General features: G+C 39.1%; 1 protein-coding gene across 2 annotated transcripts in view; it reads left to right on the top strand.

The window, feature by feature from the left end:
* LOC131682392 (dual oxidase maturation factor 1) overlaps positions 1-26803 on the top strand; it is a 147139-nt gene that overhangs the window by 118223 nt on the left and 2113 nt on the right. For both annotated transcript variants that reach the window (XM_058963828.1, XM_058963829.1), the window contains 4 exons: positions 15608-15805; positions 16508-16565; positions 16843-17197; positions 17272-17483. In XM_058963828.1, coding sequence (XP_058819811.1) covers positions 15641-15805; positions 16508-16565; positions 16843-17197; positions 17272-17483 — 790 coding nt within the window. In that variant the 5' untranslated portion in view covers positions 15608-15640. The remainder of the gene's footprint in view (positions 1-15607; positions 15806-16507; positions 16566-16842; positions 17198-17271; positions 17484-26803) is intronic.

Below are 26803 nucleotides of genomic sequence, written 5' to 3'. Positions count from 1 at the left end.
AGCGTACTAAGCATCTTGTTCCACCAGTAAGCAGAACGCCATCTATTTCGTGGTGCCGGTTTTCGCAGCATTGTGGCGTCACAAGCCGCCACAATCCTTGTCATGTCAACCGCATACACGTTCTCGGTCCCGCCGTTCGAAGAAGTCTTTCACCTCCCACTTTCGTTCGCCGGTCATTCTTCTCAGCGCTGCAGGAGGGTTTCGTTTACCGATACGGTAGCGAATCGCCTGGTGATTGCTATGCGTATACGCTACGCATACTCTCCAATCCATGTTCGCGTTCAATGAACGACTGCAGAACGTGACGTCGACGATAGATTCCCTCCCGTCTATCCGGAATGTGCAAACAGAACCTCTATTACACAATCGTACGTCTAGCTTCCTGCAAGATACACCCTCTTGTGTTGGTTACTCTACTCCCCCACTCCACAGCCCAGGCATTGAAGTCACCACCTTTGACTACCGGCTTCCAACCAATCAACTACTCGGTTAAATTTTATTTATTAATTTATTTATTCCATCAGACCTAGCTGGTCTTATGAATATGGGGGATGAGGAAAAGCCAATTTAAGTGAATCATTAACTTTTCTCAAATTGGCATAGAACCCCATATCTTTTCAATTGAATACTAAATACAGAACATAACAATAAATAGCGAAAAAAATATAAAAAATATAGATTAAAATGTCGTCAATAGATATCTGGGAAGTCAGAAACTGCTTAATAACCGGTTATTGAAGGTAGTAGATGACACGTTGAAATCGAAATCCGCAAACATTTCGTTGAATGTGGTAGACATGAAGCGAATCGGATCATGGCCGTCATTCAGGGAGTTCCTATGTTCCAACAGCAAAAAGCTTCGTTGACGGAGCATACGTTCCGGTGCATAGATGTAGAGATGACCCAACAATTCCGGCATATCTAACTCGCCTAGAAGAATCTTGGCGACGAAAACAGTTTGGGCAGCTCTTTTTCTCGTTTCAAGCGTGTGTAAACCTAATAATCTACAGCGGTCTTAGTATGACAGATGATAAATAGGGTCTTGCCTCGGAAGGCATCTTAGTGCATAACGAACGAATATTCTTTGTATTGCTTCAATTCTTGTTATCCATGTTGCTTGATACGGACACCATATTACAGAGTTAGATTCCAATATCTACCATGCCAATCCAAAGTACAGTGCGCGGAGGCAAAGTGGGTCATTAAATTCATTAAAAATTTTAAACATAAATCCCATCTGGCGGTTTGCCTTGTTAACAATATAATCAAAATGAGGTCGAAAAGTGAGTGCAGAATCCAAAGTGACTCCAAAGTCACATACTTGTAGTATACGCTCAAGATTCTGATTTCCAATACAGTAGTCGTATAAAAATTGGCTTGTGCTTGCGATGATACGATATTACACTGCACTTGTGTAAACTAATTGTTAGCGAGTTTAAGGAGCACCAGTCTGTCAGACTGTGTTCAAGAGCACATGTCGATCATGTATAATTTAACGTCATCAGCGTAGAATATACGACATCCCGGTGGAAATACTGTTTTTTTTGTTAGAGGAAACTTTGCCACTGCGACCACTATTCAGGTTATCTTTTGTGGCCGAAAGGAAATACTGTAGCTATATCATTGATAAAGAGTATGAATAAGAGTGACCCCAAATTACTTCCTTGAGGAACACCCGAGTTATTCGAAAATGGGACAGAGTACACGTGTTCATGTTAGGCAAGCAGAATAGAACGAACTGAGCAAAATTCGTGAAGGTTGATCTTTTTAGGATGAATCCATGTTGATCAGGAAGAATGTAGCTTTGGCAGGATGCAGAGAGCACATCGATCATTATGATCTCAAAAACTTTGGAGCAGGCACACAACGATGTAATTCCTCTGTAATTTTCAACATTTCGCTGATCTCCTGTTTTGTATATACAGAAAACATAATTGACCTTTTCCAGCTGAAAGGATAACAACACTGCCTAAAGGTTGAATAGAGTTGTCAACGGCAAAATTAATGCTTCCGCACGTTTCTTGAAAACACATGAAAGTATGCCATCAAGACCAGGAGTGACTGAATATTTTAGCTTGCTGATTGCTGCTATAACCTAACGATCTGTAACAGTGAAGCTTCTCAAAGGATAAATATCCAATGGAATGTCTCTACAAGCGCGCGCAATTTGATCAGCAGATGCAAAAGTTTCATTGAATGCACTTTTACAGTGGGTGGCGAATAGGTCTGACTCAGGCAACTGGCATCCCTATCTCTACATATAGAGTTTGACAATAGGCAACATCCTTGTTCCACCGATCGATGGGGGTCAGTTTGACAAAGTCAAAATCGCTTAAAATGTCGTCAACAAACAATAGTAGCAGTAAACAAAAGAAAACAATGAACACTTTAACTGATTTGATGTAAACTAAAGTGCTCCTCGTTCGTATTTAGAATTAATTTCGTTCATTTTGTTACAAGCAAAGTTCTTATGTTGGCTACGAAAATGTGACGTCACGTCACCCTCTTGGTCTGACTTCTCCGAAACCAGACTAGCACTCTGCTCCTTCAAAAACATATCAGTAGGTAATCCGTTCTCCTGCCGCTGTGATTTTCCAAAACTATCGGGGATTATTGCGCAGGTTTGCTTGTGTTCGAATGGAGTAGCGTTTGTACAATAAAAAGTTATAGGTTCGATAATTATTGCTCGCTATCGCAAAACCATATTTGGCGAAACGACAGCGTGTAGGGCAATACAATCGTAGTGCTTTAGATCCGAGTCGTTTTAGATTCGTAGATGTGCATTACCTGGAAGAGTCAATATCTTGCGTATCCTCAAGTGAATGCCAATCTGTATGAAGGAGTGCTGATGCAAGTCCCAAGAATTCAGTTCGGTTAAAGTCAAGACCAAGATCATTCGGGATGTCCTCAAAAATAACAGGTTTCGGCAAACAGATGATAACTTCGACGGGAGGATGATTTGCATCAATCACAGAAATAGATTCAGCAGGTTCGTGGATCTGACAGTCGGCTACTATTAATTTGTGTGAGACAGTTGAAGCTGAATCCATCCAATAGCTGCGCTGCGCAAGCGGTAGAAATGTAAGAGCGAACCACGTTGACTACAGGTACGAGAGTGTCATGAGTATCCCAAATGAGGCTAGACTTATTGTAGTCTCCAAACAATAATGCTCAATCATTACTTCTAAGGCAAGAAAAAATATTATAATATTCGAAAAGCTATGGTTTTCTTCATTTATTGTTATTAATTATTATTATTTATATTTATTCAAAATATGAAGTTTTTGCTTCACTTTTCAATAACGAGATGATAATCATTGAATTAGGTCAATTTGAATAGATATTTTTTTTCGACAGTTACGCTTTTCAATATAAAAATCTTTCTACTTACCTTTTAATAAAGAAAAATATAAGAAAACAATTTGTAATATAATTTTTGGAGTGAGCTCCCGCAGCACTGAGATGTTGCACGTATTATGTACTCGACGCGTAGAAGGAATACAACCTGTCGTAACAAGTTTGTTTGTGATGTACGCGTCAAACTCCCTTATATACTCTGACCAGTAGCTTGTACACTGAAACGAAGATCATGGTATGAACTACCATATTTGGGGTTTAAATTAAAAACGGTGAACCAGTGAATTTTGGTAGATAATGTACCATGCTTGAATATGATTCCTGTCATTTGTACCATAACCATTCCGATCTAAGGATATGGAATTTATTACTACTTCATGGTAATATAATGGTACTTTTTACTATATAACTTAATTTACACTCCATGGTTAGAATTACTATATGCAGCGTTGTTTTAAAAATTTCTAACTCCCCTGAACCTATCAAAAACTAAATATATGCTGTTTCGTTCATCTAGAAGAGCTATAGGCGTGCATCCAGACCCAAGAATGGGACAGTCTGTAATTCAGGAATCTAACTGCTTCAAATATTTAGGACTTCACTTAGACCCCACACTCTTCTGGATTGAGCATATAACATCTATAGAGAGAAAAGTTGCATCGTTATGTGGGGCTATGCGTAATGCTCTTTTGTTCCCCAGCATGTACTTCTAAAATTTTATTATGCGCACATCCACTCATTGCTGAACTACCTTGTATCTGTGTGGGGCCGTGCCAGTATTTCGAATCTGAAAAAGCTACAAACGCTTCAAAACAGATGTCTTAAAATTATTTATAAAAAACCATTTATGTACCCTACTATTTTGTTATACAATAATAATGCCCATAACATTTTACCTTTGCTTGGGTTGACTAACTACCAAACAATAATATACATCCACAATGCTTTGCATAATACTATTGCTCATAATAATCTAGAATTTACAACAGGCATTCGAGCTCACAGCACTAGACAAGCCAACCATTTATTATACTCCAGAGTATCGACGAACCTTGGTCAAAGACGCATTTCTTTCATCGGACCTAAGTTATTCAACCAGCTTCCTACTGATTTAAAGCAAATAACATGTCGCACTCGATTCCAAGCAAAATTGAAACTAATTTTAAAAAATAAAATAGGAGAATTTTTAATATAAACTTCGTTCACCACCAATCGAGCTTATTCCTTTAGCTATAATTGGTTAACATTTTTTTAATAAAAACAATTGATAAATGCATTTTTTTAGCAATAAGTAATAAATAAATTTAAATTATTATGAGCTTCCTGCAAAGCTACGATGGGACTCTTAAAAGGATTCTTTTCCGCTGGGTACTCGCCGTAGCTTCTTGTCAAATTTTGTGTTTTGTCGTTCTCGTATTGTTTTTTTTTGTTCTCAGCGTTTCCGCGATTCGTAACTTTGTTTTGTTGTGCTGACCTTTTTTTTGTACGCTGAGAACTGATGTGTCCACTACCAAGGGGCTCCGTTTGTGAGCTTTTTGGTGTGGGGGTAAGAGGCGGGTTATTAAAAAAAACTGGTTATAGTTACTTTTGACGTTTACAATGTTATAGTGATAGTAATATTACTATATGGAATTTCTTTTAGTTACATTAGAAACGTGTTTTTTTATTTAGTCTACCAATTATTTGTTATTAATTCTTTAATTAAATCTTACATATATTATTTGTTAAATTACCTTAATTTATTATTAGTTCTTACCTACAATTTTCAGATTGGTTTCAAAACCTTGGTATTTCTTGTAGAATACAAACAAATAAGCAGGTCATCCTCCATACAAAAATTTTGGTTGCCGATTGTTCCAGTTTCTAGATAATTTGATATCTGTTTTTCTGGGTTTTCGTTGTTATCTAGGGAATGAAAAATTTATTAAGAAATTTACTGAATTTAGGCTAGTGTCAGAGTTCATTATTGTTTTACTTATCAATGAGATATTACGCATCAGTATCGCAGTCGACAATCATTTATCTTTATTCCTCTCCAAAGGAAAAGAAAGCGGCATAACATGCATGAATGCTGTAACATTTTTTCACAATATGGTGGATCCAAATTTTGCAAATACATTATCAGCACTCAAACATTACCACGTTTATAGTAATTTCAAAAGTGAACCGTGTTCAGTGAAAAAAACAATTATAATTCCTTTTATTCTTATCATGTTCGTAGTAAAACTGAGTGAAATAGAAACAGTTATGGCAAATCGACCATAAAGGCACAATAAAATTAAAAATATTAGTGCTTATTTCAACCATGGCATCCAGGCTGAACCAAATATGCAAAATAGTAAAAACTACCACGAGAGTTTTTTTCGAATCATTTGGTTGTTTCAAGCATTATCTAATAGTTTCATAATAATGTATAGTGCATTTTACTATTTATTGAAAGTGTGCTTTCTACCATGACTATGTAGTTAGCACTACCATATCTTTCTTTTCAGTGTAGCAACATGATATACAGTGATGCCACAAGTACAGATTTATCTAGAACGGTACAGATTTTTGAAGCATTTTGGTAAAGACCCTGAACGGTACAGATTACAGATTTTTGTAAAAAAAGTACAGATTGGTACAGATTTTTTGCATGACAGCAAGTTAAAATAATTTAACCCTGCAATGCATCCCAGTAAACAGTAGGTAAACGTTGAGTTGGGCAGCAGTGATGGCAAGAATTTGAAGTTACTGATTGAGCTTTAACTTAAGCTGACATTAGAATGCAATATGCTAGAAATCTGCCTCCAGCAAATCAAAGGGATGATGTCTAAGTGAAAGCCAAGCGAATCTTCTCGGAGTGCATACATTTACTCTGACCTGCTCCATTTGAATTCCTGCAAGCAGGTTTCTCGCATCCTATTGATATTACCAGCCCCATATCAGCTTCTCGCCACCACTCGAGAATTTGAGCTGGAGCTGATACTGACATTACCCAGTCAAACTGTAACCCGACATTCGAGAAATCAAAGTCTGCTACAATAAAGAGGCATTTATGTGTGTTTTGTTTTTAGCAAGTAAGGAATTATATTTAATTTTTGTTTTTGTCACTGGCTCTTGAATGTTTATTGTATGTAGTTATTTCCAATTATCTTTGTTTCATTGTGAATTTTTTTGTTAACATAGGCTAAGTACACTAACTCTCTAAATACTGTCACCCATTAATTAGGCTACGACAATTTGCGAAAAAAATAATGTGAATGGTATTGTTTAGGGAATTACGGATCCCTGTCAAAAATATCTGATACTAAAAGAGGCCTTTCGTGCCCACCCCGGAACGTCCAGACCAGGCGTTGGGGTCTTGCGCGAGTCTCCTTATGGGACCGCAATCTAACTCGAGCAATGAGCAGCCGTAATTCCTAAACAGTATCATATAAAAAAATAAAGAAATACAATGTACCGGCAAAACCGCAACGGCAAAGACGGCAAAATAGACCGCACTAATGTTGACCATTTAAACCCCAAAACCCCAACCCTGACGACAGACAATTTTGGCAGTGGATATTTTGTCGTCGCAGAACCACAGTTTCCGGGTACTAAGTAGAAAGGAGAGAGAGAGAGAGAGAGAGAGAGAGAGAGAGGGGGGGGGGGTGTAGAAAAATAGAAATGAGAGAGTAAGAGAATGGAATGATGAGAGGAGATAACGATAAACGAAAACAGTGGAAGAGGACATTCGATAAAAAGTCTTCAAAGCGAACAGGCGCGGAACCAGAGATAAAAAAAGTTTGATAGTAAAAAGTGAAGTGTGGCGTGACAAGAGGCGAACACAGAAAATCTACGGTGATTGTGAGTCATCGAGTTTCGTAGGAAAGCCGACCCCGATAATTCGTAACGTTAGCGACCGGAATATAGTAGGACCAGGATCCCGGTCCGCGAGACTATCGTCAGGCATTACGAACTTTGGGTAGGATTTTCGGATTCCCCTCACTCGCCAGCAAGCAGGATCATTTCAACCCAATTGCCCAACCAACGCCAGGGTGACTCTACTGTTCCGGAGCCCACGTGGCGATAGCCGTAACCAACCGCGACGAAACGGCATCCATCCCTGTGATTGTTCGGGAATCATCGTTTCACCTGCCAAACACTAGCTACCGAAGCCCGACATCGTGGTAAGGAAATTGCACAAGGAGCGCGAAGAGCGACGCAGGTACGTGAGCATACTCTCTCTCTCATAATTTCTCCGCCGTGGATCATCAATGGGACCCACCGGTCGACGATCAGCGCTGCACCGTGATTGCTACGAATCCGAAATATAATATATATATATATATATATATATATATATATATATATATATATATATATATATATATATATATATATATATATATATATATATATATATATATATATATATATATATATATATATATATATATATATATATATATATATATATATATATATATATATATATATATATATCTCGAGTACTTTTTCAAATGGACGTAAGTAACAATGAGAGATTCTCTTTGAGGTCTTTCTCTTCTGTTCATTACTCGGTCATTTCAACATTTACTGCTCTACTCTTTGCATAATATTGTAGTAAAAACCGTCGGCGTTCGATATGAACTGGAAAATTAGTACAAAGTGTTGTAATGACGTCGTAATAAACGAAAGAGAAAGTAAACAAAGAGAGGCTCTCAATGTTACTTACGTCCATTTGAAAAAGTACTCGAGATATATGTAACCCTAATGTGATTAATTTTGATAATCAAGAGCCCTTCCACTCATATATGCCTCTTCGTTCAAGTTCAGACAAAACGGGTAAGTGTCGTGGTTAAAAAGTCTTCCCCGGTCGGATGCCGACCCTGATATTTGATTTTACGTGAGCTAGCTGGGTCGTGTGTCTTAAGCGCGATTCAGACGATACATCAGCTTCCGTCAACGTCAACGGAACGTCACCGTTCCGTCAGGATAAGTTAAATACTTTTCTCTTGCGTCCATTCACACATGCCGTACGTCAAAACGTTCCGTGCCGTTGATGTTGTGTGTGAATGCCTCCATTTAACTGCATGTAACTTATCCTGACGGAACGGTGACGTTCTGTTGACGTTGACGGAAGGTGATGTATCGTCTGAATCGTCCTTTATAGATACTTTCAAAACTCATCCGGAATTCTAACTGGTTTCTTGCGGAATTCCAGCTCAAATAAAACAACCGAGTCAGAATGTCTGGTTTGATTTCCCCGAATGAAAAATACCTATGTTTAAGAAAAATGTTTTTTTTAAACAACCTTGATATTGTTTGGGTACAGAATCCGGTACAGATATTTCTATAGAAGGGTACAGTTAGAAAAGATTTTTCAACTCCCGGTACAGATTTAATTGTGGCAACACTGATGATATAGTCAAGACGAACGTGCTTGACAAAGTCTACTGAGAAATTAATTCAATTCTTGAGCGTTTTTTCAAAACGTCATATCTGCAATGAGTTACTCTCTTTGTTTACTTTCTCTTTCGATTTTTACGGCGTCACTATAACACTTTTCACTTATTTTACAGTACAGATCGAAAGACGGTGGTTTTAACTAGCATATTATGCAAAGAGCTAAGAGATAAATGTTAAAGTGACCGAATTATTAACAGAAGAGAAAGTTAACAAAGAGAGTAACTCATTGCAGATATGACGTTTTGAAAAAACGCCCAAGAATTATGCAAAAATTAAAAAAAAAAAGCCATTGAACTTAAACTTTTAACTGGTAGTGTGTGCTGCTTCTAATGTTACCTGATGGAATAACGCTGGATGCTTGAATACCAAACAGATTTGATAAAGGGACGGAACTTTGATGATTGGGTGACGTTTCACACGCCTGAAAGGTATCATTTCTTAAAAGACGAACAGTACCATTCGAAGCTTCAGTAGGACATATATAACTTCTTAAGTTACCTGAGGGGACAGTTACGATGCGATCAAAATTTTCATTTTGACATTAAAGATTCTCAGCGGCGGTAGAGTTGTGTTCATCAGCAGACTATAAGACTCAATTTACATTGAGGGCGTGCAGCATCTTGTATTGCTTCGAAGGGACATATACCCTTCTTGGTTTTACCTAACACAGACGCCGCCAGTTCCTCAGGTAGTCCAAGGTCGCTCGCCGAGGTACAAGAAGTTGGACAGAGGGGTGGGCGTAGCGTAGTCGGTAAATCGACTGCCTTGTACGCAGCGCACCTGGGTTCGGGTGCCAACCCCGCACATAGGGTTAGAAATTTTAACCCTTTCATGTCCAACTTTTTCCTAGTGCATGTAGGATTTCAAAAAAAAATCCTTGAAAACGCTGGGGTCAAGAAACACGAAAAGCCTTTTTTCATAAAGATAGGTGCTTCCCGCGCAGTGCTTGAAGCTGCTCAATTTTTACCTTCCAATGCTCAATACAATTCTCCTAGAATATTTACAATGATCCACTTGTGTGGAAAACGTATCCAAAGACAGTCTTTTTTTTTTTTACAATGGAGAAGACCTTTATGTCCTAGCCCAGTACACGTGCTAACGGTAGGGTCCAATCTACCACACGGGGTGCACTGGGGGCGTGTCGGACTCAAATGGTGACCAGCCATTAATACCGACTAAACTCCATTGGGCTCCGCCATCATTCCTCCCAGGAACTACCTCTCGGTATTACTTCTGGGGGGATGGCTGTACTGAATGTACTCATTCACTCTCACTCGCGCGATCATACATCCTGTATGAGACTTACTTGGGTGCTCTCTCAATCACACTTTGATTCACTCTCAAACACTCCCACATGAGGCTGACTTTTGTGCTCACCTTTTACGTTCCATGCGAGGCTGACTTGTGTGCTCACCTTACTCATTCCTTGCTAGGCTTACTTTTGTGCTCGCCCTACCCATCCATGTGAGGCTGACTTGGGTGCTCACCCTATCACCTGATTCACTCTCAATCGTGCCACTCTATTGTACCTTTGTCACTCCCTCTGGCATCCCATGTGGGACATTTTTCTTAGGCCCCACTTCTGACATACCATGCGAGGCTGACTTTTGTGCTCACCTTTTTCATTCCTTGCTAGGCTAACTTTTGTGCTAGCCTCTACCAACCTGTGAGGCTGACTTTTATGCTCACCCTTAACATGCAGTGTGAGACTGACTTGGATGCTCACCCTTTCACTCCTCTGCCACGCCATGAGGCATCGATAGCTTAGTTCCAACATACTACGCTACGACCCTCCCGTCTTGGCATGAGGCAGTCCACTTATACGCCTATACACTCACTCTTCTGTCTTGCTTCGGGGTGGCTGGGTTTACCCCTTACGCGGTTGCCATTCGCTGCGCCAACCTACCTCGGCATGAACAGACCATTCACTCTCTTATTTTGCGCTTGGCCTTTTTCGCTCCAACTAACCAATCACTAGTTAGCCGTGCCCGCCGTCTGTTGCTCGGTTCGCCAGATTACCTGTAGCCTACTGGCAATCTGGATGGTAGCAGCCGAGACTGCGTTCCATCCAAAGACAGTCTAAATTGATAAGTTTGATCAGCTTTTAATGGCATGTCCACATAACGAAGATATATGAAAATTTCGCCTCCGTCGTCAATGTAAATTGTCCCTGGCAGCACTGCTTCATCGGAATCCAATATTATATTCATAAATTCGTTTCCAAGGCGTTACAGTTTGGGATAGCGGTTTTCAGTCAATTTTAACCGAGAGCTTCGACGACATCTTTCAGATCAGCTGTCATTTTTATAGATTTCAGGTAACCGTCGTCGGGCACTATGTCGCAACAACGCAAAGCCATTCTACGGAAATGATCAATTGAGAATAAGTCAGCACAGCCGTTGCTAGACTATGGACAAGTATTTTCAAGATAAAAAAAACTAGCAACCTCTCGATCTAGTGTGCATTGTCTCGAGAACAAAGGAAACTTTTAATTTATTCTTGCCATCATGAGTAAAGTTGACGAAAAATCTCTGCTCCTACCCAACGCAGCGGTCGTTGACTTTAAATTCTGTTCAATAAGATTGAGTTTTCGTGAAGTGGAATACCTGCTGAAGGTGAAGATGCAGCTTAAGCTCAAAGAGGTTATGTATCTACAGTATCATCATCTTCGTAATGTCGCACTCATATCATTCAACACGTTAGCACAAGCCGAACGTTTCGTTTTGCAGAACAACTTAAAGCACATGGCTCAAAGTGATAAAGTTGGAATTGAGATTCCCGTGTATATAGAAAAAGACTATGTAGATGTAAAGTTACATGACCTATCACCACGTACCCCTACTGATCTAATCGCAAAATACATGTCGCAATACGGCGAAGTAGAATCAGTTACACGTGATCAGTGATGTACCAAATCGGGTTTTTATAATTTTGAGGAAAAAACTCAAGGTTTTTTCCCGGTTAAAACGGTTTCTTCGCGGGAAGATTGGGTTTTTCGCAATTTTTTGATATTTTAGTAATTGAACATTAATGTATTGTTATCCAAACATTTTTATTTCATTTATGAGCATTATTGTCATAAAGTTTTGCATGTATATTAATTCTGAATGATTTTCCTCGATTGAATCATTGTTATAGCGGTGATCCAACATTTCTTTACAAATATTGTGGTTAAATAAGTACATAATAAAACTTTTCAACACGTTTTGGGCTAAATCGATTACGTTTCTTACTGTGAATCCACCTAAACGTACTAAACATTTTTTCTACTGTTGCTGATGTAGTTGATGCCGAAAGAATTCGGATTGCGATTTGTGAGAGTTCTGATTACTGTTCATACTAAAGACGAATGTCAAGGCCACTCGCTTTCTGCATATTACTCACTTTTACTTTTCACCGAACTAAATAGGTATTTTCTAAATTTTGTGTGAATACCTTATTTCGCTAAAAGTATAGCACCTCTAAAATGAGTAACAAGCAGAAAAAAAGTAGTTTGGGCATCACACGATTATTCTAATTTTCACTAGTCAGAGTAACAATGACTATTGTTCCCAGTATTACATGAAACTAGTTGGAATATGGAATGGATCTAAACTAAAGTTGCAGGAACAGAAAATGCTTCGTAAAACCCGTTATAAATATACTACAGTTAACTCTCTCTATGTCGATATTCTCTCTGTCGATATTTTTCTCTATCTCGATTATTTCGTAGGTCCCTTCAGATCGCACGTATAAAAACTCCTCTATGTCGATATTTTCTCTATCTCGATATCTCCCTATCTCGATGTCCCTAGCTTTATATTTGCCTGCATTATTCTCTCTCTATGTCGATGTGTTTTTTTTCTCTCAGGACATCACAAAGCATATACATGATGAAATGAAAATTGGCGATCAGGGCACTAAGTCCTATATCAATATTCAGCATGTAGTGGCAGTAAAGACATGATTTGGGGTAAAGTGGATATTCAATATGTTTTCCTACGAGACTTTGTAAAACGAATTCATCTTAATTTGCATTTATCGAGGTTTTCTAGAAGTTATGCATTTTTGGGTACAAAATTTTGACTTTAACATACTATGAAAATATTTAAAATGCAGCCATCTGTAGCACGGAAATCATACTTTCGTGATCAAAACAATTTCAATTAGGGGAACATGGGGAGACTTCACCAAGCGCAGAATTCTATTATTGGCTATGACGTGTTCTATTATGTTCTTAAAAAACCTTCAAAAATATTTTTATACTTATTTCGGTCCGTTAAGGTAATTTTAAAAGTTTGGAATGAAAAATTCTTTCCTAATAGAAAAGATTCCGTATTTAATAAATTTGCGTTAAATGAAGTAATTTTTATCAAACTTTGTATGGACATATCTAATCGCCTAATAATCACTTCTAAAGTACTCATACATTATTTTATACTTTATGAACTAGTGAAATGATTTTACATAAATCGGAACATTGAAATAGTTTTTATTAAAATTTGCACGTAATTGAACGCAGTAACTAATGTTGGGGAGACTTGACCAAGATTTTATAGAGGGACATGCCTAAGTGGCAATAATCTGAAGAAAGATAAAAATTTTCTGATATTTACTATGCTGTCGTACCTACTGTTAGTGTTAATCATGTCACAAAAAATCCCACATCAAACAACAGTCTATATCTTTTTGTACTAGTAAACAAAGTTAGTAATAATATGGCTAATTTTGTGACGTATTAATATGCAATGTAAGCAGTACAGTTAATCCTTAAAAGGAAATGCATTAAACACAGTCGAAAATTTAAAGGGTATGCCACCCTTTTATATATTTTACTGCTACCTAATGACCTCGACAATATGGAAAAAAGGATTACAGTATTATTAATGTCATTATTTGTTATTCTGATTTTTCAAAATTCTCTTGGTCAAGTCTCCCCAGGCCTTGGTTAAGTCTCCCCGCAGTGGGGAGACTTGACCAAAAAAAAACGATCTCAGACAAACTTTTATAACTTTTGAAAAAGTAAACTAAACATTCTGCAAAAAATCATGAACACGAATAATACCTTTTTACATTATATCTCAATGACTTTGGAAGGATTGAAAACTTTTTAAGAGATTTATGCAGGTTTAGCTGAAAACCTGGTCAAGTCTCCCCGTGTTCCCCTATATGTGGGGCAGAAAGATAAACTGCAAATAAGGGATTCCCACTCAAACAGCAAACTTGATGTTTTGCAGTGCGTGTGCACTTTACCTCGTCGTCTACTACCCTACTCCCCCAATACGAGCATCTATATTCATTTCCCGGTATGCATTATGATGTCCTGAAAGAAAATCATTGTGTTCTATATGTCGATCTCTCCCTATGTCGATGGTCCCTTCAATATCGACATAGAGAGAGTTAACTGTAGAATGTTATCATTGGATTTGAACTTCAAGTTTCAAAATCGGACAGGAGCTTTCCGATTATGTCCTATAGAATAAAAACCGTGAAAAAGTATATCCGGTTCTTACAAAGGACTTTTCTTTATCCGACTTTTAATCTTGAATGTAACGTTGTACGGAATTTCCTGAGAGCGAATTATACTGAAGGTTCATCCTTGCCGACTTTTTCGGGTGATAATATTCTAAGCGGTTCTCATGCTCAAGGATCTCTGTCCGATTTTTACGCTTGATGTTTATATTCGATTTTTACATGCTAAGATATCTGTAGTGGGTTCTACAAAGTATGCTTTATCCTTGCGACTTTTATTTTCGGTCTCTCAAATGTAAATGCAACATTAAATGAACATAATACATTCGATAAAACGAAAAAAACCCATATTTCGTCCGGGTTGAAATGATTTGGGAAAAAAACCCGGTTAAAACCCAAAAATAAAAACCCGGAAAGATGGAATTTTTCCCATCGGTACATCACTGCACGTGATATGTGGAGAAATTTCTTCCCGGGTACACCTAACGGTGTTCTTGTGGTGAGGATGCGGATCGAAAAACCTATCCCCTCCCACTTGACTATAAAACTCAAAACCCACGAAGCTACTATTAATCAAACTACGTTATGCACCCATGAGGGGCAAACTCCCACGTGCTAGTATTGTAATCAAACAGCACACCACGGACAACCTTGCGCGGAAGATACAGAGGAAAATGCATCTCTACCGATTGCCAACGAATCCACGGTAAACCAACCCAAAAAAGAGTTTTCAATACCAATACCTGAACCACAAACGGTTGCCAAATTTGTGGCAGCTGTTCAGTCCATATTGACAACTGCCAAACCAGCATTCAGCACCCCAGAAACCACTGTAAGCAACATCGGTCATGAAGATAATAGCAATGACGACGGATTTACATTGGTCACCCGTAAGTGCAAGAAGCAGGAAAGAACATCTGGTCGCAAGCACCAAGACACTTTTAACGATGATGACCTAGATGTGGAGGACAGGAGAGAATTAAATGGTCCCTATGGCGCAGTAGGCGAGCCGCGAAAGAAGGTCTCCGCTCGCAATAAAAAGTTGCGCGCACGAGATCCAACGGACAATCAATAATATTTGTTTTATTTTTATTTTTTACATATTGTAAACACATAAAAGATCCACGGCTCCGTTAAGCTACCGCTATGAGCCGTGTCAAATAAACGAAATTAAAAAAAAGTATTTTCGAGATAATAAATTTTGTACTCGAAACAGTGTCCGAATCAAACAATGTTTTAGACATATAATGTGTGAATGATTCTGAAATTGTTGGCCACTAGACAGTATATTCGAACCTTTATTAACCATTGGTTTTGAGCTAGCATATTCGTTGCCTCTAATACATTTCGCTTTTCTGAATTGCAGGTTTCCACCACCGACGAGCGACCTTCCCTTACGATGAAGGGTTGGTTCGACGCCTTTCGAGACGATGGAGCTCCCACGCTGTACTCGTTCTCGAACCGAACCCCGGTCACTGGCGATGTTTCGATTGTGGCCGTTTGCGTTTTGTTTGCCACTATCTATCTGGCATTTCTGGTCATCTTCCCCGGTGTCCGAAAGCAGGTAAGCCACCATTAAATACCCATCACATTACATAATACAAAACGGTACCAACTGAGGCTGACAGCTTGCTATTATTAGCCAGCCTCGTACACTATTCCACACTGAAGAGTCTCCGGTTAGCTGAGATTTGAATATCATTGCGTCAATCTTTGATCGAGATGGATCTCAGCGGGGCATGCGCAAACGCACCACATTTTACCAAACAAACACAACCTATGATCATCGACACAATTGCCACATGCGAATCGAATGGACGATTATACACCTAATAATTCCATATACAGAACTAACATCTAGCCAAATGACCGTAATTACAGATATTACATGCTTCTCTTTCAAAGATAAATAGCACTGTAATAAAAACGTGCGCACGTACGTTGAGGTAGGTCAAGAAATTCGTCTGAATTTATGTGTGTTGCTACGGAATCGGGCAGCATCCAACATGACCGAAATACATTTTTCTTCAAATTCATAAAAACTGTTGGCAGTAGCACTGAGTTTATTTTCCCTGTCCAAGTCGATCGGTAACCCATGATTTGTATTTTTTGCAAAAATTGATATAACTGTTTAGGCTAATTCACTCATCGGATGATATAGAGTAATATTTTCTCAGGTGGATGGAGTTTAATGTGAAGAACGCTGAAGTTCTACTGTTCATTTCTTGTAATCGAAATTTAATACGGTCTTAAATTTTTATTTCAGAAATTCACTACTTTTACATCAGTTACGCTTAGCTTATTCGTAGGACTAGTCATTTTAGGTAAGTGATATTAACCTATTTTTTTATTTTGGCCCCGTCCGCCTCCATTCACTTGAAAGCAACGGATGTTACACATTTTAACCAATCTAAATGTTGCTCGCATTGATTTATGTACGCAGCAAGCACGATTTTAATTTTGATCATGTTCTCTCTTTAATACCTGTAATTTGGAGGCCATTAGGCTTCGCATAAACGGTTCAAGTGTAGCCGGCCACCCAAATCGTAGTGCTTATAACCACTTTCATTCTTTACTGTTCCCGTTCCCCCTTCATTGCAGTTTCCCGCCTTGGTTCAGCTTGGCATGTGGCCCAATCAACCATCGTCGCACCGTACAAAGCGTTCTCTCGCGAGAAACTGCCGGCCAAGATCGGCGCCCACATCGGACTGATGCATATAAACATAACCTTGGTGGCACTTCCGGTTGGAAACTGGACACCACCGGATATCGATTTCAACGAACAGTTTAGCTGGGATCAAGCGAATGACATGGGCAATTCGTACCGCAACGCGCTTCAACGTGGCTTGCCATATCCCATTCTGACCGTGGCAGAGTATTTCAGCCTGGGACAGGAAGGGTTCGCCTGGGGAGGCCAATACCGAGCGGCCGGCTATTACGCCAGTATCCTACTGTGGCAAGTTGTCGATGATTGCTGACTGCTGACTGGTCCAACGGTGAATCACTCAATTTCATTTCTATCGTTCGCAGGGCATCGTTCGCTTCGTGGCTGCTGATGAATCTACTCCTGGTGGCAGTGCCCCGCTACGGGGCCTACACGATGACACTGACGGGAGCTCTGTTGGTCGGGGCTAGCATCGGTTACAGCATGATGCTACCGAAGCGACCGCTGATGATCTTTATCGAGGGAGGCCGCATCAGCTTCCAGCTGGGTTGGTGCTTCTGGCTTGTGCTGGTCGCAGGTTAAGTATCGTTGGTTTATGCGTAGGATCGCCATCTCCAATATTGATCCGTTTTTATTTATTTGACTTAAGAGTCGTGACGCTTGAGTTGTTTGTTTTATAACTTCTCAACCTACACTAAAATAGTTTTACAAATCGTTAATTTCGTTTCGTCGACTTAATTACCAAAAACGGCAAAATACTTCCAATTAGGCCATTACAAATCTTTTTTAAAAAATATGTCACCCCCCCCCCCTTCAAAATCGCTGAAAAAAAACAGAGGGCCAATAATTTTTTAATAATAACCAAAATTTAAAAAAAATGTCGATTTGTAGAACAACAATAGCTTTTATAGTTTTGCTTTTCGTCATAGAAAACTATTACGGTAGTTTTGTAAATTGCCATCCCATGATTATTTTTATTTTGACCATTCTCGGGTAGATATGACGTCCGAATGTAATCATCGATCCAGTCCAACATCAAATGAAACGTTTACTGTTCACGAAAGGAAGGACCGGCCTGTGAATTATCAAACAAATATCTCATGGAAAGGCTAATACAGACCGAATTCCAAATTGATTGAAAAGCAACAGTCGATAGAGACAGAATCGATTATTGTATTAGAAAATAATTTCGATAAGGAAACAATCCGAATTCAAATCAGACTCCTGGCGATTTATATGTGGTTGAACTTGACCAGATCAAAATCTGCTACTAAACCTTCCATTAAACACTAAGTTTGTGAAAATCGAATAAGCCATTTTCCGAGGAACCGAAGAGACTTTAATTCTGAAATATTCCAAGAACCAGGAACATGCGAAATTGTCGAGATGGACGCTGGAATCAAAAGGACTTTGGCTTGTCATCAGCGATCAAGAAGACTCTAGCAAAGCTAAATATAGATCTGACAAACAATGGTATCATCGGCTCTTACCGCAAGGAGAGCCGGGAATCCATTATAGATGTCAATTTTTGTAACCTTGGAGTAACAGGAAAGATGGACTAAAAAGTGTGCGAGGATATACCCACAGCGACCACCAAGCGAGCTGGTACAGTATTGGTAACAGGACACGGTTTGAATGTGTGGGAGATATATAAACGAGTGATGGTGGAAAACAGCGATCTTTCACAAGAACGTGTCCGTCGAAGAGCTTGAATTTGAGGGCATCCTCTTCAACCTCAATTCGAACGAGTTCACGGCACTACTAACAAGAGCGTGTAATGCGACCATACCAAGGAATAGGAAACCGAGAAACGCTCGCCCGGTGCAGCACGACGATTATCGATCTAGGTATAAGTTCCCTACGAGCTTGGAGAAGAGGTTAGAGATCAGTTCGAATTCTCATCTCGCTCAGTTCAGAAGCTAGAAATCGCATGGCAAGTAATCAAATTTACCCGCGCAACGCTTGGTCTATTTGCAAAGGCAAAAATTGATTCGTTCTACTTAGTGTGTGAAAAGTATATCCCGTTGCGGATAAATTGTGTTGCTGTTGACTACTCGAAATATCCGGTAAGACCTTCAATTCGTCAAGTGGAGCAAATTTTGAAGATGAACATGAAGCTCAACGTAGCAGAAGTTAACGCGGTGCAATTCCACCATTTACGTCATGCAGTTTGTTCAAAAACATTAGTCAAGCAGAATCATTAGCTTCCCAGAACAACATTAAACACGTAATCGAATGCACTGACATTTTATACATACAGTACATACAGTATAGATGTTGACAGTATTGAAATAAAGATGTATGACCTGACACCACGTACTAGTTCCTCGGCTATCAAACAAATCATGTCAAAATACGGAGAGGTGTATAGTGTTAAGGAAGATAATTGGAGGAATTCGTCTAACAAAACCTATTCCATCTTACATGACTTTCAGATGCAAATACCTGATGGTGTTGAACATTCTCAACGAACACTAGTCACGTACCCAGGAAAGATTCCTTCATGTCAATATTGTGATCAGCCGCTACACCACGGAAAACCTTACGCAGAGATTGCTAAGGAAATCCCATGTAATACGACCAAAACCGGTATACAATCATCGTATGCACCAGCTGAACAACGATCTGGCCCAGTACCACTAAACCAACTGCCATTGCCAACATCGAAGTAACAACGATTACAGCAAATGTTTCCAAACCAGCAACCAACACCACCAATAAGGAATCAAATACCGATGAAGAAGTATTTACAATAGCGACCCGTAAGCACAAACAACAAATCAGAACATCCGATCGTGAGCAACATGAATGCAGTACCGATGATGACATGGACGTAAACGAAAACGCGAGAGAAGACGAACCACATGACCCCCAAAGTGCGGCAGACAACGCACCTAATATTTCGCCACCAAGGAAGAGGATTTCAACACGCAGCGGTAAGATACATCAACAAGATCCGACGAACAGGCTGTAACGATATTTTTTTTTTTTCTGATTTTGCATATTGTAAAAACACGAAAAATCCACGGCTCAGTTGTGCTAACGCATTGAGCCGTATCAAATATATTTAAAATAAAAAGAAGTCAGAGGGCTCATGATGGCACCGAAAGAGGGAAACGAGCAGCAAGAGCCGCTCTCAACAAAGCAGTCGAGCTGAACAAGAAAGCCTGCATTGAGGGAGCTTTGCCACAAAGCCAACGCGAATTCTCGAGGAGACACCTACAGAGTTGGCATGACAAAGATAAAAGGCTCAACTGCACCACCTGAAAGGTGCCCGGAGAAGATGGAGGTTACCATCGAAAGGTTTTCCCCACAACATGAACCTATTTTCGCCGTACAGTGATGAGGATGATCACAAAGAAGAAGCTCGATTTCCCGCAAACAGCTGATTGAGATGGCGAAAGCCATAAAGTGAAGCGATACATGAGAGCCCGGATATGTTCAGAATGATCCGATGCCGGAAAAACATGGAGATCTTTCAGCGTAGTCAATATATCCCTTGGTCATGTTATAGAGAGTAATCCTGAACAAGCTATCCAAGTACGTGGACCGTGAGAACGGCATGTCATGCAATTCGGCTTCCTTATAGGCGGGTCTACAGTAAATTCCATCCGAACGGTTGTAGGAGCTGTGGAGACAGCAGAGATAAGGATATCGCTATTGCGTGGTGGTTACAATGTGAAGAATGCTTTAATAGTACTAGTTGGGAAGCAATCGCCCATTCGCTGTACAGCATGAGTAGCTCTGCAGGATAATATAGAGCTACTTTCAGCTCCAAACACTAATCTACGAGACAGACAAGGGAGAATCGCCACTACGACTGACGCTCTTCGGCTCGACGCTGTGGAACGCAGTGTACGATGGAGTATTGAAGCTGAACCTTCCCAGAGATGTAACGATTTTCGGTTTCGTGGAAGATGTGGTGTTCCAAGTAATCGGATAATCACTAGAAGAGGTGGAGACACTCGACACGGAGACAATTGCCCATCATAAAACAGAGTTGGTGATGACTAGCAGCCGAAATACTGCAACAGGCGAACATCGCGGTCGGAGAATATATCATCGACTTGAACTTTTAAAGTCACGACGATTACGCTAAGGGGAAGGCTGTGAGAGCAGCCACAGTTTTGCTTGAGGTGCCAGTGTACTGGGCACCACGAACTATCTGGAATCGCCGGACCGAAGCATGTTAGCAAAATAGTTTCACCGTCAAGGACAAGATCGAGTAGGTCGAGTGAAGCACTAGCGGTAGGTCGTCGAGTTTTCAGTGAATCGAAAGCAGCGAATCAGAAGCTACGCTCCATCCATCCATCCGAGTAGATTGCAACAAAGCTGGAAGCTAAGTGACTCACACAAGGGGCATCGGTATCGGGAGAAATTTCGCCGAAGAATAAATGGCTCATTGAGATGACTCGCGAAAATAGGAACTAAATGGTTCACAGAAACAGGAGCCAAATGGCTAACGGAAGTTTACCACTACGATTAGTCGAATAGGTATTCGGAGCTAATCGGCTCTAATGCATCATTTTGTCTCAAGATCGAATCAGCCTCCCCACGATATAACGCTTCGATGCAGTCTCGTGGAACAAAAGGAAGGAAGAAAAGTAAGGACTGTTTGTAGTGGTTAGGCACAAAAGTGAGTCACACCTAGTGCCAATGCACTATTGAAGCTATTTAACCATACTATAAAACATACAGACATTTTCAGATATCGACGAACTGAATCTAGTGGTATATGACACTCGAAACTCCAGTTCTAGCTTAAAAAGTCAAGTTTCAGAGTGATTGCATAGCATAGCATAGTGATTATATGAAAAAGGCAAAATGAACTGATGATTCCTATACGTTTTATGAATCCGTACGACTATCAAATGAATTTCCCTGATGTGGCTACTTACTGCGAAACAAGATGGGGAAAAATGCAAAGATTTTTAAGATGTACACGGAACAGAGCCGAATTACTATCATGTACCAAACAAACAAATCTACAAGTCTTCAAGCACAAGCGATAAACCAAAGCTGATGTTTCCACTAGAGCTCGAAAAATTATAGTATGCAAAGAATGTACATACGTTCGCCAGGCTACTGTATGCGAAATACGCAATAGAAAAAAATGTCAGAGAAAACCATATCTGAGATAAATAAATCCATTGACGCACACTTTACATTTCGTCGCTGTTGTGCTATCTTATGACAAACGCCATTTTGGGGTAAACTGAGTTAGATATGCCACATTACTTGTTTGAAAAATCTCTACAAAGTGGCGTTTTCAGAATTTTGAAATTCTACTTGGTTACTTAGATATAGCGAGAAACATGATGAGAAATTGTGAGTGTTTTGCTTCAAATCACTGTATCTAGAGATTTGCTCAAGTTATATTGAAGTTTTTGATGTTTTTATGTGTGAAAATATCTGAGGAACGCAATAGCATAAACATTTTCAAAAGAAAATTACACGAGTTGTGAGAAAAACATAGTCTTAGTTTTAAATTGGAAATAAAGCATATTTGGCAACACTGTAATCAAAAATAACAATTTTTTCTAGATTCCCTGACTCATTTCCTTCAAAATGCATTTCACCGATTGTTTTGTAGACCATAAGAACCCAAAGATATGAATAAAAGTTAAAAATTGATGAGTTTTTTCTATGGAAAATTTTCCATGCACGATTATGACACGTCATATAAATTTTGTCATCAATACACGCCTATGACACGTGTGAATGCGACTTTTGTTTACATTCATAGTAAAAACTCGCAACATAGTCAACCGATCTTCGTAATATTTGAGAGATTAATGCAGAATAGATAGAAGCATCAATTGTCTTCTTTGGATTGTTTATACCATTTATAAGTTTCAAGATATTCAATCTCAAACTTTAAAAATCGTTTTTCTCGAAATGTGCTAAATGGCGCTTGTCATAAGATAGCACAACAGCGACGATTTGTGGAGGACCTTTGGATTCATTCCAGAATGTTTTCAAAAAGTCCATAAGTTAAATGTTGCAATCCTGTTTCTGTACATTGTTATCAAGCAGGGTCATCTTTGACCGATTTTCATGCTTTTTGTGTAAAGTCGGTCCATGTGCCGCCACGACGGAACGAAAACTATTCAAGCAACCAAAAGGTAATACCTAAAAGTACCTACTCTTTAATGTTCTCATTAAGTTCTTAGAGAACTTTCAAGCTTTTATTGGGAATTTAGAAACAGATTAAACCGCTATTAGAAATTGAACTGTTCGGAAAATTATTTAAAACGAAAAACTTTAGCATCCCTTTCTTATATGAACTTTTGATTGATTCAGTAATGTTTGCTTGAATTGCTCAAGTTAAACAAATAGCTCAACCCCTCTATACGAAATCACCCTGCGGAAACGTTCACGAGAACAATCGAAAAAAAATGTAGAAATAATTTTTTTGTTTTAATAAAAATAAATATTTATTTTTTGTTTGACCACCCCCCCCCCCCTTCAGAAAAAAATTGTGCTTGGACATAATTTTTAAAAAAGATTTGTAATGGCCTTACCAGAAACGCTTTGAAATGCGCAGTCACATGACTTCGTAATAATTCTAGATTTCAGGCTTCAATCAAAATGATGCTATATTCATAGCATGCAATTAGTTTCTTTTACATACAGCAATGTAACTTTACATTTGGCCCGTATTCATGGGTAGGGGGAGGGTTTTTGAGTGCCTTTGACTTTCTCAGATCAGAGGAAATTTGAACACTGTGAGCTATTAAGGCCTATGAAATATCATTCCACCTAGTGCGGTCACTCGGTCACATATTAGTCAATCAATCAAATAAGTATTTACCAATGTTTTCGTCCAATTTTCGCTCTTAGGTTAAGTTCACACGATGAACTTAATGTTGCAATCAGCAGCAACATATTAGTTACTTTCTATGGATACTATTTATTGTTCATGGAAGTTTGAAAACGACGCGACAATACAGCAGAGATCAGTAGGCAATGACGGAGAGCGACTAGACTGTTGCGACTGGTTGAATCTATAAGTCAATAAGTTTAACGTTTTGATTTCATGTCTCCAGTATTTGGCCAAAATCCCTCAATATCCCCTCAAGTACACTTGTTTTGCAAAATCATGAAGTCTGACACTCCCAAGACGGGTTTTGTAACCGGAAATGGGAAAGGGATTTAATTTGATTATTGAATTCTTGAAAAAGTGCTGTCAAATATTTAATAATTAAATTTCAAGAAATTTTTATTGTTCGTATTTGAGTGTAAAATAATGAATCTAGTAACATTTTTTCAAATATTTCAGTTTTGTTTTTCGTACTAAGGCCCCGAAAATGAACTTTTATGAGACACTCAGACAATTTATCAAATAGAGGAGGGGTAAAACGCATCCCCTAAACAGTAATTAGAATATATTGATTCTCTTTTGTCCCCCACGAGGTTGATGCAAGGTACCTGAAATGCTTGTAACTACTCTCGTTCTTCTTCTTCGATCACCTCATGTTGGTTGCTTAGACAAGAATAAAAATACTGTGACCGAGAAAGATATCTCCGACATGGAAACTGATTCATTCAAAAAAATTATGCTTGAATGGAAGAAAACGTCTGTGATGTATTTAATCTCGTTCACAGTGGGAGTCTATGCTTTACTAAAACGAATCGTATTATGCTAAACAATCCGGCCGCGGGAAATTTGTGTCCGGTAGTCCCACGATGGATTGGGAGTTTGGGTGCTGAATATCGAGCGTTAAATAAATGTGACCGTGCAAGTTGGAACTAATTATTTCGTTATCAATTATCAGTTATAAGAAATGCATTATTTTATGTGCTATATGTCGAATGTTCTTAAACTAAGTAAATTTTATTAGTGTCATTATGCAAGCTAAGGTGTAGGTCTATATGAGCAAGACGCAAAGATGAAATAAATTAATTAATCAAATGGCACGTTTGTGTGTAGTTGAGGATTCGTGCCTTGTCGTGTCTTCTCATCATTTTCCTAATCAGAAGGAAGGAGAAGGTATATGGGGGTAATAGAATTGGAAAAGTAGGGAAAATGACAACTCAAAAAACAGCAGGAAAATTTGCCTTCCAAATAGTTCAAATAGCTTGCGATGAATCCTAAAGCTCTTTAGCGCACTGGATTGAAATGTTTAGTATGTTACTAAATTTCGGTTGCCCAGACATAGTTTCTTCTACGTAAGGACAGCCGCAAACTTTAAATCGCAATTAAGTTACTACTGGGCGATTGCATATCAGATTATATGAGGTTCCGTAGCCGGATTCACAAAGATCACATGAAAATGACTCAGCACGCTGAATAATAGCCATGTGATAATTGAGTTTACAATGGCCGGATGAACTAATCAGCCTGCCAAAACGTTGTTTCGAAAAGTGTAAGAGGTTTTTCGAAATCACTGGGAAGGTTTTTTTTTAAATAAGCTTATGTTTTGCAAGTTAGCAGATTGCGTAAATGGTTGCAGTACTCATTTGAAGGCCAATACCGGATCTTTTCTTTTATTCAACTTGTTGAAATTACCAAAGCAGGACCTCAGGCTCAGGACCCACAAAGTAGCAGTAATACCGGAATATCCGGGCACCCAAACGAGGTTGATAGTATTGACAATGCTATCGGAATTCGGCATACAATCACTAGTTTGACCGTGATTTGTCAGATCTAAAAGCCTTGATTTCAGATTGACTATCGAAGCAGAAATTTATAACATGGGCCGATTGTGCCCCGCACATAATCGCGAAGATTTATGCTTGGAATAAAGGACAATATCTACCTAGCGAGTGAGACTGTTTCAATCTTATTTCCATGAAAAAGACTTCACTGTAACAGGTCACTTGAGTTTGTTGTTGTCTCTCCATATAGCCAGATAACCATTCCTCTCGAGACGGATTATCCTGCAATGAAAACTACATGTGAGTATAAGGGGTATTCAATAAAAAATGAGATTTTTTTCAGTCATGTAGTTAATAAACAAAAAAAATCAACGAATTCAGTGTTTTTTACTAAAAACATAATGTCTACTCTTCAAAAAAACGTCAATGAATATTGGAGAATTCGTTCTGGTCAGCCGTACGACGCAACTTAGTTGCGCTGCTCTCACAAGAGCGCTAGACGGCACTGACGTCCTTCTTCCGGATACCATTCCGGATTCTGGTGTTTAACTGCGTCGTATCCTTGGCCCGCCAATTATTTTTGTACACTACTCCATCTTGAGAGTTCGATGAATCAAAGTATGGGAGCAGTGATATTTTCGATCGGCATCACGCAAACTCGTTCCGTTCCTTGTTGTTGAACAACTTTTTCAACGCTTCCGTCTTCTTCATTATCTACGCCGGACAGCCACTACCGACCATCCGCTCCACGCTCAGGGATACCAGGATCCGGTAAACTGTACTCACGGGCACGTTTTCGTCTCGAGAGTGGTCTACTTTTTTCCACGGAGACCGTGCGTTTCGTAAAACCGTACAACACGCTCGCGGAGTGCCTGCTGTTTCGACACCATCTTCGATTGAACTGACAACACCCGAGCGAAAAGAAACATGCCTCCCATTTCTAGGAAGTCCGCAATTCTCCTGGAGAGAAAAAAATTTACTCTCTTTACTTTAATTACAGAAAGGTATTGAAATCACTCTCATTTTTTATTGAAGACCCGTTATATCTTAGATATCTGAAAAGCGGGCTAGCTGGTAAATCCTAAGAACTAATATCTCTAGTTTGAACGAAACTAGCAGGATTAAAAAATCTCTCAAAATCGGAAGATTTTTAACTGAACTTTGAAATTAAAACAAAACTGAACTGAACTTCAAGAGATATATTTATGTTTCAGACGAAAATGATGATCTTGAATGTCTCTCGACGCACACTTTCCATGTCCACAATCATGTTCTCTAACAATTTCCGGATACGGG

This window comes from Topomyia yanbarensis, chromosome 2 (genome assembly GCF_030247195.1).
Source record: "Topomyia yanbarensis strain Yona2022 chromosome 2, ASM3024719v1, whole genome shotgun sequence".
Lineage (NCBI taxonomy): Eukaryota > Metazoa > Arthropoda > Insecta > Diptera > Culicidae > Topomyia > Topomyia yanbarensis.
The sequence above is the reverse complement of the archived record's forward strand: the minus strand, read 5'-3'. Positions and strand labels throughout refer to the sequence as shown.